Below are 16,543 nucleotides of genomic sequence, written 5' to 3'. Positions count from 1 at the left end.
TAATGATTGCAAAACAACTGAACTGGTTTTAAATGCGTTGAAACCCCTTTTTTTATTCAAATGGCAAAATTATAAATAGTTATCTATTTTTTTTTTTTACGCTATTTTACTAACTATACACAAAGAGTTCACAGACATAACTTTTAACATTGTTCTGTCCATTTTCAATTTATGGAATTTATTGGCTCATTTTTCATATTTAAAATCAGAAATAACAATTACACAATTTTACTAGATTTTAAACTTCATATAAAGCTGTTTTAAATATGTTTGTGAGCCGTTTTAAAATGCTCAATAATAAATGTTTAACATTTTGTTAGATGAATATTAACTCTTTGTCCTTGTAATTTTACTTTCAAACTGGATACTTCAAAATTATAGATGAGCAACTCTTTACGAAATCTGCCGATTTCGACCATTTTTATTTTTTGTATTTTTTTATTTGGCTCAAACTTTGTTGGTTTGAGCCATTCGTAAAATTTCCCGATCTTTTTGAAAAAAAAATATTTTGAAATTTTTTAAATCAAGACTAGCATTTAAAATGGGCGTAATATTTAATGTTTGGCCCATTGAAAATGTTAGTCTGGATTTAAAAAATTTCAACATATTTTTTTCGAAAAGATCGGAAAATTTCACGAATGTTTCATGTTTTAACATTGAAAATCGGACCATTAGTTGCTGAGATATCGACATTAGAAAATGGTGGGTTGTTTTGGTGAGACTTAGAAAACTTCAATTTTCCTGTTTCTTTTTCTTAAAGCGGTTCTATCTCAGCAACCCGAGGTCCAATCTTCAATGTCTCTTAGACAATTTTATAGCAAATTTTCTGAACCTTTCAAAAAAAATATTTTTAGAAACAGTCACTCATAGTCACTATTTTTAAAAATCAAAAAACTTTGTTTTTGCATGAAATTTATTTTTTTTCCAAAAATCACTATTTTTTCAAAAAATCATAACTCGGCGACAGATTTTTTGACCATGTTTCTCTATGGCTCAAAAGTTGCGGATTTTTATCCCCTAAAACATATCAAAAAATCTCGAAAATCAAAAAATAAGTATTTTGTGAAATTGAGGTTTTGTGAAAAAAAGTTGATTAAAAAATCTGCAAAAAAAAATCCGTGTACCTATTTTTTTTTTCTCAATAGTCCTCAACAATACCTACAACTTTGCCGAAGACACCAAATTGATCAGAAAATTCGCTCAAAAGTTACAGCTGTTTGAATATTTACATACCATTTTTGTATGGACAGCAGCCAAAATTGTATGGAGACTTGTATGGGTGAATCAATGACACAAAATAGCTTCTTTGGTCATAGGAAAGGCCAAATAAAAAAATACAAATAAAATCCATTTCCGGTTTTGGTAGAGAATTACTCAGATAGAAAGACATCAATTCGAATTCAAAAACTTTATTTGAAGATGGAAAAAGTGTAAAATAATGTAATGATGATAATTTTTTAATAATTACCTTAATTTTTCGATGTCCAATGCACATTTAAGAGCCGATTTTAGCAATGAAAGCATGAAGAACTATGCAATTGATATGTTTGTTATGAAAAAAAAATGAAAATTAAGCCATGAAAGTTGGACAGCCTTGTACTACACTGTGTTAGAAAAAATGATAATGAAAAATGTAATATAACATGCAAAAATATGTAAATTTACATCTATTTTTTATGATTTCACATATTCCACATGAAAACAACATATTCCATTCCAAAATTAAACTTATTTTAACTGTGTTGAATTTTTAGTGTCTGTCTATACTTGGATTTAATGAAAACAACAACAAAAATCAAGACAAGCGCTTCACATATTTTTGTTAAAATAATTCTTAAAAAAATCCATAACTATTAAATATCCTCAATTTTTTGATAAATTTTAACTCGCTTAGTTCTTAGATTGTTTACAACACATAAAACTTTTTTTAAGGCATTAGAAACCCAATAGTTATGAACATAAAACTATGGTAGGAATAAAAAAAATTCTAAGAAGTGGACTTGAAGAATGACTTTTTGAATTTTTTTGTTAAAATTTCTCTCACTTGTCGATGAGCAATTCTAATAATTCAAAATTCGATGGAAAAAAAATAATAATTTGACAAAATTTCAATCAATTTTATTAAACAAATCATAAACCATAACTCATCCTAAAATAGAGAGCAAATCAACCAAAAACAACCAATTATACCTATCCTTCGGAAACCTGTTGCAAACGAAGAAAGTAGTGCCAAAATAGAAACCTAAACCGACAACCAAGAGCAACAACAAGGAACCTAATTTGTGTTGCAAATTTCTTCACCCGCAAAATGATGCCACTAAGTCGGCCACAAACAAGTTCAGATTAGATTTCAATCCCAAAGAGGGTGGTGGTTCGGTGGCAAACGGGAGGATATTTATAGAGAGAGTGTTTTTTTCCGGAGAAAAATGTTGAAAAACTTGGCAAAACTAGCCCGAAAAAAAGAATCCTTTCGGGAAGGCAACTATTGATTCCCCGGTTTTGATCTCACCACCCTGCTGCACTTATGCACATCGATGCTAGAAGAGAGTTGAAAAAAGAAATACACAAAACACATAAAATATGGAATGCATGAGAGAGTATATGTTTGAATTGGGGAGGTTTTGTTGGGTGGTGAACGAGCGCGATTTTTTTTTTCGCCACCACCACGCTCCTACTCCTTTCAATTGTGAAGAAAAGCTCGCACAAGAAAATATCGCGAGCCACGCGAGGAGGAAAACAGTACCATACACTCACACGAGAAGAAATAGAAGAAGCAGTAACAAAACAGCGCGAAAGGAAGCTTCTTTTTTTCCTTATGAGATGGGGTGGGGGGAAAAGCGGTCACAACATACACTCCTGTGGGTGGAAAAAATAGGAATAAGGTACAAGAAAAAAAAATAGTGAAGAAATAAAAAATACGCTATTTCTACAACAACAATTCTTTCGCGCTGAGCTTTACCCTTGGTAGAGGCGCCGTTGTCATAGCTGGTGGTGGTGGTGGTGGTGGACCTCATGTGTGACAGTGGCGGAACATGAAGGGGAGGGTTATCATATAAAGGAAGTTTTGTTTGAATTTTTGATGTAATTTAAGACTTAAATTGAAAAAAAAGATTTAAATTTTACTTTAAAAATCTGCAGTGGTTATGTCTGCAGCATAACCATAATGACGAAAAAAATGATCAAATTTAATAAGTCTGGTTTCAGAAGTAATCACCTGGTGGTACTTAAAATTTAATGAACTGCTACTGATTTATCGCAGAGACATGATTCGTTTGAAGTGGGTTGAGTTTGAGCACTGAGTGTTCGAACAACAACACAATTCTGAATCGACAGGGGAGGAAGCAGCGTGGGGACACACCACCATACGCTCCGAGATTTTGATTGTATTCGTAGGGAGCACCTAAGAAGGTTTGGTACTCCGGGACCCTCTTGTATGGGACATTGTATTTTCACGAATGCCCTGGACACTATTTGCCGTGGTTATAACGCCACAACTCGCTCTCTGGAAGTTTTGTTATTATTTGGATTTTTAAATATAAAATTTGTTTTTGTTTTGTAAAAACTTGAAAAAAAAAATTAAACCTGAAAAACAATCAATTTTAAATGGGCTTTAAAAAGGAGCAGTAGTAATGTAAAAGGCATAACCAGAATGACGAAGAACGAAAGATAAAATTATATAGGTTTAGTTCTAGAAGTAACCGCCTGCTCGTCTATCAATTGAATGAATTGCTACAGAATTACATTCATGCTTGGTACAGTCCAGACTCGATTATCCGTTGTTTTGATAATCCGAAGGATTGTATGAAACTTCGGATTACTGAATCATGAACAACAATCTTTTTTCTGTTTTTCTTAATTGTCTTATTTTTTACAACTTATAAAGAAAAATTTCCGAAATTGAATTTCCTTATTGTTGTAAAGGTTTGGTAAGGCATGAAAGAATAAATTCCAGAGATTTTTTTTTTGAAAAGGTTCTATAAGCTATTGTCTTTCATATGTTTATAGGACCTATTCAAAAAAAAAACTAGAAATCTACTCGAAGCATAATTATTATTCGCAGAAATGAATACAAATTCAAGATTTTTTTCTTTTTTATGACCAAATAGTCTATGGGTCATTCCATCTGAAGCGGAACAGCATTTGAAAATTACCCTCTCCGATCCTGCTCAAATTTGGCAGGGCTGTTGAGACTATAAAAACATGCAAGAATCCCGAATTTCATCCAAATCGGACCACCCCCTCCATTTTTGTACCCTCCCAAAAAATCGACTTTTTAGCGATTTTTGAGCGAAACCCCTATTTTCAAACGGCGATATCTCAGGAACCAAAAATCATAGAGGGTCGGTCTTAGACTCAATTTTGAAGGAAATTGGACGTAGAATCCCTTTCCGTGATCAAAATTTAGATTAGAATATATTTTCTACCTGTATTGCGCAATTGTAAACTTTAAATGGCCGTATCTCAAAACAGCCCTATTTATTTTTTTTGATTTGACCTCACCATCGTGTTCCCCAGCCAATTTTACATAAGAATCACTTATCGACAGAAAGGAATATGTTTCGTTCCAGAGATATCGAATTTTAAAGTTTTGAGTATTTGAGATTACCTACATCAGCTACACTCAACGCATCTGCTAGAAGCACACAGTCGTTCTGATCAATAATTACTACCTGGCAATTTATTGAAATAAGATTTTGTAATAAATAATGTTTAGAAAATTTATCTAAAATTAATTGTACACTACTGTGGCAAACTAGTGTACGATTTCAAATTTAAAAAAAAATATTAGTATACGGTGAATTTGCGTGCTAGCCCACAGGACAGAGCAAGAACGACACACAATACAGGGCAGATTGGAATTCCGGCAGAGCTAGCAGGAAATTGCAATTGATCTTGTGAGTAACACTTAAGAAAAAGTTTACTATACATTGTCGGGTTAAAAATTATGAATTAAGATGAATAAAACTTGTTGATAGGTGTATTCTCGCAAAGAACGATTAAGAAGGAGGTTTTCTGGAAAGTATAAAACCAAAAAAACGTAAGATAATCACAAAGATTGATTTGATTTATTACCGTCTGGGCAATAATCTTTTTTTGTTGTCAATCATTTCGAATCATCGGAAGAAAATAAAGCTGCTGTTCACATGTATCAGAAATATATGGTTTTGTTTTTGAAATCAAATGTACCATAATTGAACAAAATCATCAATTATTCAGATGAAACTGGCTCACAATATAAAAATCGGATTCATATTATCAATTTTTTAAACCGTAATACACAGCAAAAAAAAGTTAAATTTTGGAATGTTGAAAACTTGGTAAGTTGAATTTTTTTTTGAGTAATATTACCGAAAAAATGTGTAAACATGTGAACCTGATGAATATTCACCAGAAACTCATGAAAATTCATCATTTTCAGATGTTAGATTACACATTTTGTCACCATTTCCTGATAAATTTTACCATTTTTTTTCTGTGTAGGGCAACGAATGACCAAGAAAGTTAGAGCTTCCAGAAATAAATAAATTAACAACAACAACATTTCAACCGTAAGGCAGATTTTGGGGTTTTTGCTGAATATCGTTATTTCGCTACCGCACATGGCAAAAGCCCTAGAGCCCATGGAAATTATTTTATCTACTGCAGCCAGCTTTACATTTGTGCTCGCTGAGAAAAACTATTATTTTTGAAAATTGTATTGTAAAAACTCTGTAGCATTTGCAAATCAAAAATTCAAATTTTACTTGATATGGTTCAGGAAAAACAGAGCATTAAAAATAACTCAATAAATATTCCTGAAACAAAAAATAGATTGTTCTTGGTATTAGTTATTTCAAAATCGCATAAATTATAAAAATAATTCATCTACCAAAGCACCAGGTAGTAATTATTGATCAGCACGACTGTGTGCTTCTAGCAGATGCGTCGAGTGTAGCTGATGTAGGTAATCTCAAATACGCAAAACTTTAAAATTCGATATCTCTGGAACGAAACATATTCCTTTCTTCTTATGTAAAATTGGCTGGGGAACACGATGGTGAGGTCAAATCAAAAAAATAAATAGGGCTGTTTTGAGATACGGCCATTTATAGTTTTCAATTGCGCAATACAGGTAGAAAATATATTCTAATCTAAATTTTGATCACGGAAATGGATTCTACGTCCAATTTCCTTCAAAATTGAGTCTAAGACCGACCCTCTAAGATTTGTGGTTCCTGAGCTATCGCCGTTTGAAAATAGGGGTTTCGCTCAAAAATCGCCAAAAAGTCGATTTTTTGGGAGGGTACAAAAATGGAGGGGGTGGTCCGATTTGGATGAAATTCGGGATTCTTGCATGTTTTTATAGTCTCAACAGCTCTGCTAAATTTGAGCAGAATCTGAGATGGTAATTTTCAAATTTGCATTTTTTCTTGCACACTTCAGGTGGAATGACCCCTATACAAGTCTCCATAAAATATTGGCAGCTGTCCATACAAAAAAGCTAGTAAATATTTGGAAAAATCTGTATCTTGAGAACGTATTTTCTGATCAAATGGTTGCTTTGGCCAAGTTGTAGATTTTGCTTGGGACTTCTCAGTAAAAAAAAAATTAAAAAAAATAACCTATTTTTTTATTAGTTGTCATTTTGACACAAAATATCGAAGTGCCTAATAGAACCATTTTCAAAAAAAAATCATTTTTGGAAATGTTTTTGATGACAAAAATTGGCCACTTGAATTTTTTTTTTTGTTGAAACATATTTTTTTTTTACCTATAAAGAATTACTCTTAAGTTAAAAAAGATTGCAAAGTTTGACAAAGCCAATTAAAAATTATTTTTATTTCGAATCCTGCCCTTGACTGAATAATTAAAAGTATCTCAGAAATTTTGTTTTTAATGACAGCTAGTTTTTTTTTAAGAAAGCATAAATTAATCGAAAATATATTAATAAAATATTTTCTAACTGATCATTTTAGGAACTGTGAAAGTTTCAAACAATGCAGATAATCTCCGGAACTTGGAATAAAGTATCCGTAAATGGAGAGGGGGGTGTAGGGGAAAAAAATAAAAACAAGTTTTGTATCATTCTTTCAAAACCAATCCAAATGTAAATCATTTGTTTTAAAAACATCTATATATAAACTTAACTTTTTTTATTAAAATTTTTTTGCGGTGCTGTACAACGTTATTTTACCTAAGTTCAAAACACAGTCCAGACTCGACTATCCGAAGCCTCGATTATCCGAAGTTTCGATTATCCAAAGTTCGATTATCCGAAGGTTTGTATGGGACTTCGGATAATCGAATCACGAACAAAACATCAAATTCGAGTTCTGCAACCTCATCATCAAATCAATTTTAAAACGTATTCAGAATTTACTTTTTTACAACAAACATAATCGGGAGGTTCAAGTGACGTTTATAACAATTCTGAATTCCGAAAAACCTTTTAAATTAATTATTTGGATTCCACTAAAAGAATTTTTTTTTGTTTTCTGAAAATCACTGCTTAAAACAATTTCCGTAGAAAATTAACAATTAAAAATAATAATAACAATAAATCACCCTTAATCACCATCAGACATGCATCCCCTCAAATTCCTCATTTAGAAGAGCTCAGCTCTTAGTGCCGATGCATGCCTGGTAACCATTTATACCAATTTGTCCAATTTGTGTTAATAATGATTTATTTGTAGATTTTAGGAGCAAAATATGTTCAATCCATCTAAATATGTATGAATTCGACATTTTCTCTGATTTTTGATGTATCGTTTTATAAATAGTTTTTTTTTTTGAATTTATTGTCCACGTGGACAAGTCATTATCCAATTTATACCTGTTACTAAATGAAAATTTGACAAATTTGGAAGCTGCTTTTCCTCGGGTGACATCCAGTATCCTTGGAAACATAAATGCTTTGGACATAAATGCATGAAAATACACATTTTTATGCATGTTTCTATTGTGAAATTGATTCAGGAACACGTATTTGATAACAATATATCCAGAAGATTTGATGGGATCTCCCGAGCATAAAATTACACAAAAAAAATGTTTTGTCTTAGTTAGTGCCATTTAATGATTTTTTTTTGGGTTATATATCAAACTTTATGTCCTAATTTGCTCCACTTTCCATTGAGTTAGAGTGCTCATATTTGGCTCATATGTTATTTATGTAAAATTATATATGTAAAAGGTTGGTTTAATCTACTTAAAAAAAGTTTCATAATTTTTTATGCCATTTCCCCCCTTTTTAATTTTTTTCCTTCACCACTGCCCTCCCTCGCATGGTCGTCCACACTCGCGAAGAAATAAAAAAAGCACACACAGAAAAAAAGCCATAAGAAAAGCAAAGCTTGCATACACGAACCAAGAGAAGTAAAAAAAAACAGCTTTAAAGCAATAGCCAGGGTGGTGTCCTGGCGGTCGGGAAAAGCTTCAAGGAGAACATCGGGAAGAAAAACTCATCGCACACGGGGAAAAATCGAGGATCACCACCAAAAGCAATGCACGGGCTGGGTTGGCTAGGAAAGCGCTTTTCCACACACCAGACCAGAATAAGAAAAACGTCGGATTGTCGGAGGATTTGGGGGGGGGAGGGGTACAGCGAAAGAAAGCATAAAAAAATGTATGTGTGTATATATAAAACTTATATTTTTCCCATTGCATTTTTCTCGTTTTGTTCGAATGTTGGGAGGGAGGGAGGGTCAGGGGAGTTTAAGGGGGGTCTGATCAGGAAAAAGGAAGCAGCTGAATATAGCAAAAAAAAAGGAAAATAAAGTAGAAAAAAAACCCCGTCGTCGTCGTCGTCGTCCTCGGCGAAGAGTTGGCATTATGAGCTTCAAGACGCTCCACTGCAAGGGAAAGATTGCAGTTTGCAGCCGGTTGGCTCCCGGAGTCGTCGCGAATCTGACCACCGGAGGTCAAAATTTAGAAAAATAAACAACCATGAGAGGCCTTTTTCGCGGAAGAAAGAAAAGTTCCTAACCTTTAAATTTAGCGGTGCTTCAAAAATCGTGCAACGAAAGTTCCTCAAAACTAGGCCAAAAGAAGAAGGTTTTGTGTTATTTTTTCTTGTTAGAATAAGTGAAGTCAACTGTGAAGATAACCAAAGAAAAAAAAAGAGTGTAACAAAAAGTTCCTAGCGCAAAAGTCTGATTCCTGTGTAGAAGTAGAAAAGTCAAAAGTGAAAGTTTTCCTCAACCGAGTTGAGTTGCATTTAAAAGGGGCGAAAAATTTATTCAAGACCGCCAAAGTTTGTGATAACAGCTCGAAAAAGAAGGAAAACGCAAGTTTTATACCCCTGAAAGGCGGCAATTTGCGCGCGCTGCGCAGCGCTACCTGGTGGCAAATTCCAAAGAAGGAAGAAAGTGAAAATCTAATTACTCCTCGTCGATCGAGGCCAACAAGTGAAAGTTTGCTGGGGAAAAGTTTTTCTCCACCCCCACTTTTGGATTACCCCAGTTTTTCAACCAACCGGAATAGATGGCGTCCAACATCCGGATCAAGGAGGACCTCTACACGAAAGCCGATGAAGACCGGCTGGGCACCCCCGAAAAGCCCCACTTTCCCCTATTTCCGGCCCAGTTCTACAAGAACCTGTTTGCGGCGTCGGCGTCCCTGCTCCAGAAGCCACACCCCTCGAGTCCCCACTCCACCCCCGCCTCACCCCACGATGACGAAAAGGCCGAAGATCTGTCCACGCCGGGACCGCCCCCCTACCAGCAGCATGGACCGTCGCACTTTCCCCGGAATCTCCTATTTTCGAAGGCGGCGGCGTCACCCTGTGAGGGCGAGGGCGGTGGAGGACCGGGTGGAGGGGGGAAGAAACTTTGCAGCCAGCAGCAGGACCGGCAGCACCATCTGTTGGGGACTAGAATGGGAGAGCAGGAGGCGGATGTCAAGGACGATGTTGTGACGGCGGCGACGGATGGGGAAGGAGTGAGGGAGGTTAGGAAATGTGGGGGAGGAGGGTTGATTGATGGTTATGATATTATGTGGATGAAAATTTGAGTCTTTTAATAAATTATTGAACAATTGGGTAAAGGTTTTGAATAATAAAAAAAAACAATTTCATGGAATCCCCTTATTTCTCCACTGCTTTCTTTTATATCAATATTTGTAGCTAGTTTTTTTTCATATTAAAAAAATCATTACTAATTGAATAAATTTGAATCCCAGTTTTTCGATGGAAGACAATTTTTACCTGTTTTCAATCCGTATTTTCAAGTCATTGAAAAAAGTTATAACGAATTAATTTATTATAAATTACAAAAAAAAAACCTTGTTCTTAACTTTAGGATACAGTTTGAATAATTCATAATTTTGTATTCGATAAAATTATCGTCGATAATATAAGCTACTAACGAAAGCGATAATGGTAATCATAAGCGTCGGGACGATAACAATAATCTATCGTTACCCGGGAAGACAAATAACAAATTTCATGCCATTTCAATAACAAATACTGTTAAAATAACAGAAAGTGTTATGGAATTTTCTTTAAAAATCCATTTTTGCATGAGAGTTTAAAAACAGTTTATGTTATCATAACAAAATTTGTTATTGGTCTGATATTGGTTGAATGTGAAAACAGCTTTGGAATAACATTTTTTTGTTATGGAAGAATACCGCCAATTGTTATTGGGATGATCGGATTAGTTGTTAAAATAACAAAAAAATTATAACAAAGATTTGTTCGAAGAATAACTAAAAATGTTATTAGTCTGTTATAACAATAACAATTCAATAACATAAAAATCATAACGGCGAATAACAAATCTTGTTATAAATAACATTAAATATTATTGGCCTACACACCAAAAAATAATCGTGTAATTTTATGTCTTTTCGATGCACTTAACTGGAGCGTCATATAAGACGTGAAATTACATCTGTTTTTAAAATTACACGACATTGGAAGCCAAAATTATGCTCGAGTAAAATTACGTTATCTGAGAATTACACTGATGTATTTTTTTTAAATAAGCTGACGTTTGCTGACTTTTCTTGTGATTTGAAACCAACAATTTTAAACATTTGCAGTCAATACACTTTATTTTTATGCCTTTTCACAACATACAATCAACAAATATTTTGTCACTTTTTCATATTTAAACTGTTTCACTTTGTAAACACTGCCACAAAAAGATTGCCTCGATGATCCGCTTTCAATTAAATGGCCATTTTGCTTCTTCCCAGTGGTCCTCAGGGTCAAAATCCGCCGGCTCCAAATCATCGAGAACCCGGAGGAATCTCCTTTCACTTTCACCGTCTCCGACGTCCCTTAACAGCCAGCAACCATTTAAAAATGATTCCGACAGGTTCCGAGTTGTTGTGTCCTAGATAAACTTTTCAGATTCTCCTGTTTCCGAATGGTTCCGACCACGGCACGGTCAAGGAGGCAACACGCATCATAGCCAGCTATCAAAGAAACGATTCCGTTGCTGATGCGCCTCGGAACAAGACCGTGATTTTCGGCTCACTGAGATTGAACAGAAGATATCGACGAAATGAGCATTTATTCAACCGATTCTTCGGAAATTCCAGAACATACCTTCGTATTTGATTGTTGTACATCTCTCTTATCCGATAGAGTCAGGTTCCGGAGTATTCTGGATTTTATATCCGAGGTTTTCGAGGAACAACAAACCTGCGCCCGCTCCGTTTGCTCGTTTGCTTCGCGATGTCAAAGATGGCTGACATTTCGATTGGCTACACTCTCATGAAAGAAGCAATAAATTGGCTTAAATTTGTGTTTCATTTGATGTAAAATTAAATCAATTTACACGCTCCAGCTATGTGCATCAAACGAAACTTGTTATTACGTTTCGTATAATGTAAAATTAGGCTGGAGAATTTTCCTTAGAAATTTGATAATTCACGTTATGAAAGCCGCAATATTACATCGGATTTTCGATTACATTGATTTGTTTTCTGTTCATTTCTTAATTACGTTCAATGTAATATTCATAATTTTTTAGTGTGTAGTATTTTCAAATATCAAAAAATTTTATTCTCACGTTATTTTCGTCTGCTCGGGTATCGTTATTGTTATTTCGATAACGGATGATAACTGATTTTTTTAATCTTTCTAGAATTGACATAATCCATCAATATCATGTTGAATTTTCAATGCTTTCACTAAGAATATATTTTTTGATAATATAGCATTTTTTACAAAAAAAAAAATAACAAAATACCAAACTATTTTTGCATCATCAAATTTTCAAAATTGGCAATATGGGTATCGAATGAAGCCACATTTTGCATGTCTTTTCACTTTTATTATTTTTTTTTTGTAAAATATTCAAATTTTCACATAGTACCGTTTTTTTCGAAAATTTAAAAATTCTTATAATTTGCAATATGGGTATCAAGCTATGCGAAATTTTGTTTGTTTTTTCGCTTTTATTAGAGTTTTTTTTTAAACTTAAATTTTCACAAAACACCGCATTTTTTTGAAAATACTCAAATTTTCATAATTTGCAATATGGGAATCAGGCGATTAAAAATTTTGCATGCATTTTCATTTTTTTAGATTTTTTGGAATTAAATACTCGAATTTTTATTTAAAGAAACGTATTTTTTAATGCACTTAATTTTCATAATGTTTTTTCACGATTCGAAATTTTGAATGCACCTTGAGAGTTTTTTGATGAAAAACTTAAATTTTTACAAAATACAGTATTTTTAAGTACTACAATTTCCATGATTTGCAACATCAATATCAAACAATATCAAACAATGTTTTTATTTTTGTATTTTTGTATTTTTGTATTTTTGTATTTTTCTATTTTTGTATTTTTGTATTTTTGTATTTTTGTATTTTTGTATTTTTGTATTTTTGTATTTTTGTATTTTTGTATTTTTGTATTTTTGTATTTTTGTATTTTTGTATTTTTGTATTTTTGTATTTTTGTATTTTTGTATTTTTGTATTTTTGTATTTTTGTATTTTTGTATTTTTGTATTTTTGTATTTTTGTATTTTTGTATTTTTGTATTTTTGTATTTTTGTATTTTTGTATTTTTGTATTTTTGTATTTTTGTATTTTTGTATTTTTGTATTTTTGTATTTTTGTATTTTTGTATTTTTGTATTTTTGTATTTTTGTATTTTTGTATTTTTGTATTTTTGTATTTTTGTATTTTTGTATTTTTGTATTTTTGTATTTTTGTATTTTTGTATTTTTGTATTTTTGTATTTTTGTATTTTTGTATTTTTGTATTTTTGTATTTTTGTATTTTTGTATTTTTGTATTTTTGTATTTTTGTATTTTTGTATTTTTGTATTTTTGTATTTTTGTATTTTTGTATTTTTGTATTTTTGTATTTTTGTATTTTTGTATTTTTGTATTTTTGTATTTTTGTATTTTTGTATTTTTGTATTTTTGTATTTTTGTATTTTTGTATTTTTGTATTTTTGTATTTTTGTATTTTTGTATTTTTGTATTTTTGTATTTTTGTATTTTTGTATTTTTGTATTTTTGTATTTTTGTATTTTTGTATTTTTGTATTTTTGTATTTTTGTATTTTTGTATTTTTGTATTTTTGTATTTTTGTATTTTTGTATTTTTGTATTTTTGTATTTTTGTATTTTTGTATTTTTGTATTTTTGTATTTTTGTATTTTTGTATTTTTGTATTTTTGTATTTTTGTATTTTTGTATTTTTGTATTTTTGTATTTTTGTATTTTTGTATTTTTGTATTTTTGTATTTTTGTATTTTTGTATTTTTGTATTTTTGTATTTTTGTATTTTTGTATTTTTGTATTTTTGTATTTTTGTATTTTTGTATTTTTGTATTTTTGTATTTTTGTATTTTTGTATTTTTGTATTTTTGTATTTTTGTATTTTTGTATTTTTGTATTTTTGTATTTTTGTATTTTTGTATTTTTGTATTTTTGTATTTTTGTATTTTTGTATTTTTGTATTTTTGTATTTTTGTATTTTTGTATTTTTGTATTTTTGTATTTTTGTATTTTTGTATTTTTGTATTTTTGTATTTTTGTATTTTTGTATTTTTGTATTTTTGTATTTTTGTATTTTTGTATTTTTGTATTTTTGTATTTTTGTATTTTTGTATTTTTGTATTTTTGTATTTTTGTATTTTTGTATTTTTGTATTTTTGTATTTTTGTATTTTTGTATTTTTGTATTTTTGTATTTTTGTATTTTTGTATTTTTGTATTTTTGTATTTTTGTATTTTTGTATTTTTGTATTTTTGTATTTTTGTATTTTTGTATTTTTGTATTTTTGTATTTTTGTATTTTTGTATTTTTGTATTTTTGTATTTTTGTATTTTTTTATTTTTGTATTTTTGTATTTTTGTATTTTTGTATTTTTGTATTTTTGTATTTTTGTATTTTTGTATTTTTGTATTTTTGTATTTTTGTATTTTTGTATTTTTGTATTTTTGTATTTTTGTATTTTTGTATTTTTGTATTTTGTATTTTTGTATTTTTTTTTGTATTTTTGTATTTTTGTATTTTTGTATTTTTGTATTTTTGTATTTTTGTATTTTTGTATTTTTGTATTTTTGTATTTTTATATTTTTGTATTTTTGTATTTTTGTATTTTTGTATTTTTGTATTTTTGTATTTTTGGATTTTTGGTTTTTTTTTATTTGTTTTTTTTCTAATTCAAAATCAAAGGTTAATTCGATAGAATGATTCGTAATATTATAATAAAATAATTAATATTATAATTAAGTCAACACGGAAACCACAACTAGATAAAATTCTCTTCAAATAGTCTCACAAACTCTTGAATAATTTTTGAAGAGTATTTTATATGGCCGCTGTCCAAATTGCTGTACTGTTGCTATCTTGAAAATCTCTTTTTGCTTCTTTGGTAAACAAAGTTAATTTTAAAATCTGTTACACTTCTTCATATCTCATTATTATGATTAGATGTTTTTAGATTTTCTGAAAAGATTAATATCTATTTTTTTTCCTTCTTTTCCTTTCAACAGAAAACTCCATCATCTTTCCCCTGGCTATCGGACGCCACCAACAACAACGACTACTCCAAAGCCAACAACAACAACAATACCAGCAGCAACAGTACTAGTAACAACTCCCACCACCCACAAGGTCACCACCTGCATCACCACCATCACCACCACCACCTGCACGGCCTCGGCACCCCGAATCCTGCTCTGTCCTGCCGGGAAGACTCCAAGTCGGCCGCCGCCAGCTGTGCCGGATCACCGCGACACCACCCGGGCCAGAACCCGAACCACCCCGGAGGTCACCACCATCCGGTGTCCTCGTCTTCTTCGGCAGGCGCCTCCGAGGGAGCAACTCCCGACTCCGGCAGCACGACGGCGACGACCGCGGCCATTCCGAACTTCAACCAGATGCCGGTGCCGGGCTCGGTCCAGGGCGCCCAGAACCCCACCCAGGGGCTGGTCCACTGGATGAGCGCGGTGATGGCCGAGCACATGACGTCGAACTCGCACCACGATCCGGCCTCCGTCGGGATGCACTACATGTGGAACGGGCCGGTTGAGGTGAGTCACTTAAAATTGAAAAAAAAAATGTTGAAAAACATTCTTCATGTTCATCAAATATTCCCCACTTTTCGAGTAGCACCCCAAGAAAAAGAATGCAATTTGCCTCGTCCAACGATTTGTCATAACGTTTGAGACGAGATCTCATTCTTTGAATTATGAGTGTACTCCAGACGTTCTCGGAAGGAACAAAAATAACTCACACATCCACACGAGCAAACAAGATATTATTTGCTCGCTGAACAAAACAACGCAAAAGTGGTGAAATGCATTTTCCTGGAGGCCCCCCTCCTCTCTCAAGGAGAAGTCTAAAGGAAAAGAAAAATCAGGATCCTTCAGATGAAAAAAAAACGCAGCGAATGCTTTCCCATAATCGAAATATTGCATCCAACACCACTTGCCTCCACATATATACTGAGAAAAAAATAACTGGGAGTATAAAAAGCAGAAATACATGGAGTAAGAAAAAATGTATGGGGAACACATTCACCGAAGAAACATTTCTTTTCCACATGAGAAATGCTGTTATTAGATAGAGAGGGGAAGCGTCTCAAAGCAAGAGGTTTGGAAGGTTCGATTTTTTCGATACACTTTTTTGAGCTTTGTTTATGCAAACTCCAGACTCTATTATTTCTTAAGAAGTTCAGATAACCGAATCAAGAAAAAAAATATGTTTTTTTTTATACTTTATTATTCTTAATATCATGTTCTAGTTAGCGACCCCATGTTAGACCAATTTTTTTTAACATGTTTGGGCTCTCTTAGAAAGATTTTGAATATTAGTTAAATTTAGATGTACGGCAAAAAAAAATTACCGAAAAAAATACTCGTCAAAACTTCGATACCGTAAGTGACTTTGAGAGGATTTCAATTTATTTTTGGAATATTTTTCAACTGGTAAGGTTTTTATCAAGATTATTATTTTTAAAAATGAGCTGGGGTAGGCCACACAAAGTATATGCATTATTTTTGGAAAAAGTTTTATCTATAATGTTTAGAAAATAAGTTAAGTTAAAAATCCTTATTTTAAATTTCGATAGTCATAGTTTTT

General features: G+C 32.0%; 1 protein-coding gene across 3 annotated transcripts in view; it reads left to right on the top strand.

Annotated features, from left to right (window-relative positions):
• Positions 1 to 16,543, top strand: part of LOC120423271 (zinc finger protein rotund) — a 227,085-nt gene that overhangs the window by 102,322 nt on the left and 108,220 nt on the right. The window contains exons 1-2 of one of the 3 annotated variants that reach the window (XM_039587008.2): positions 8,813 to 9,930; positions 14,953 to 15,492. In XM_039587008.2, coding sequence (XP_039442942.1) covers positions 9,466 to 9,930; positions 14,953 to 15,492 — 1,005 coding nt within the window. In that variant the 5' untranslated portion in view covers positions 8,813 to 9,465. Of the gene's footprint in view, positions 1 to 8,812; positions 9,931 to 14,952; positions 15,493 to 16,543 lie in introns of those variants that run through there. The other 2 variants (XM_039587009.2, XM_039587010.2) reach the window with 2 other exon arrangements.

Source organism: Culex pipiens, chromosome 3 (assembly GCF_016801865.2).
Source record: "Culex pipiens pallens isolate TS chromosome 3, TS_CPP_V2, whole genome shotgun sequence".
Classification (NCBI taxonomy): Eukaryota; Metazoa; Arthropoda; class Insecta; order Diptera; family Culicidae; genus Culex; species Culex pipiens.
Note: the sequence above shows the minus strand (reverse complement) of the source record. Positions and strands in the feature narration are given on the sequence as shown.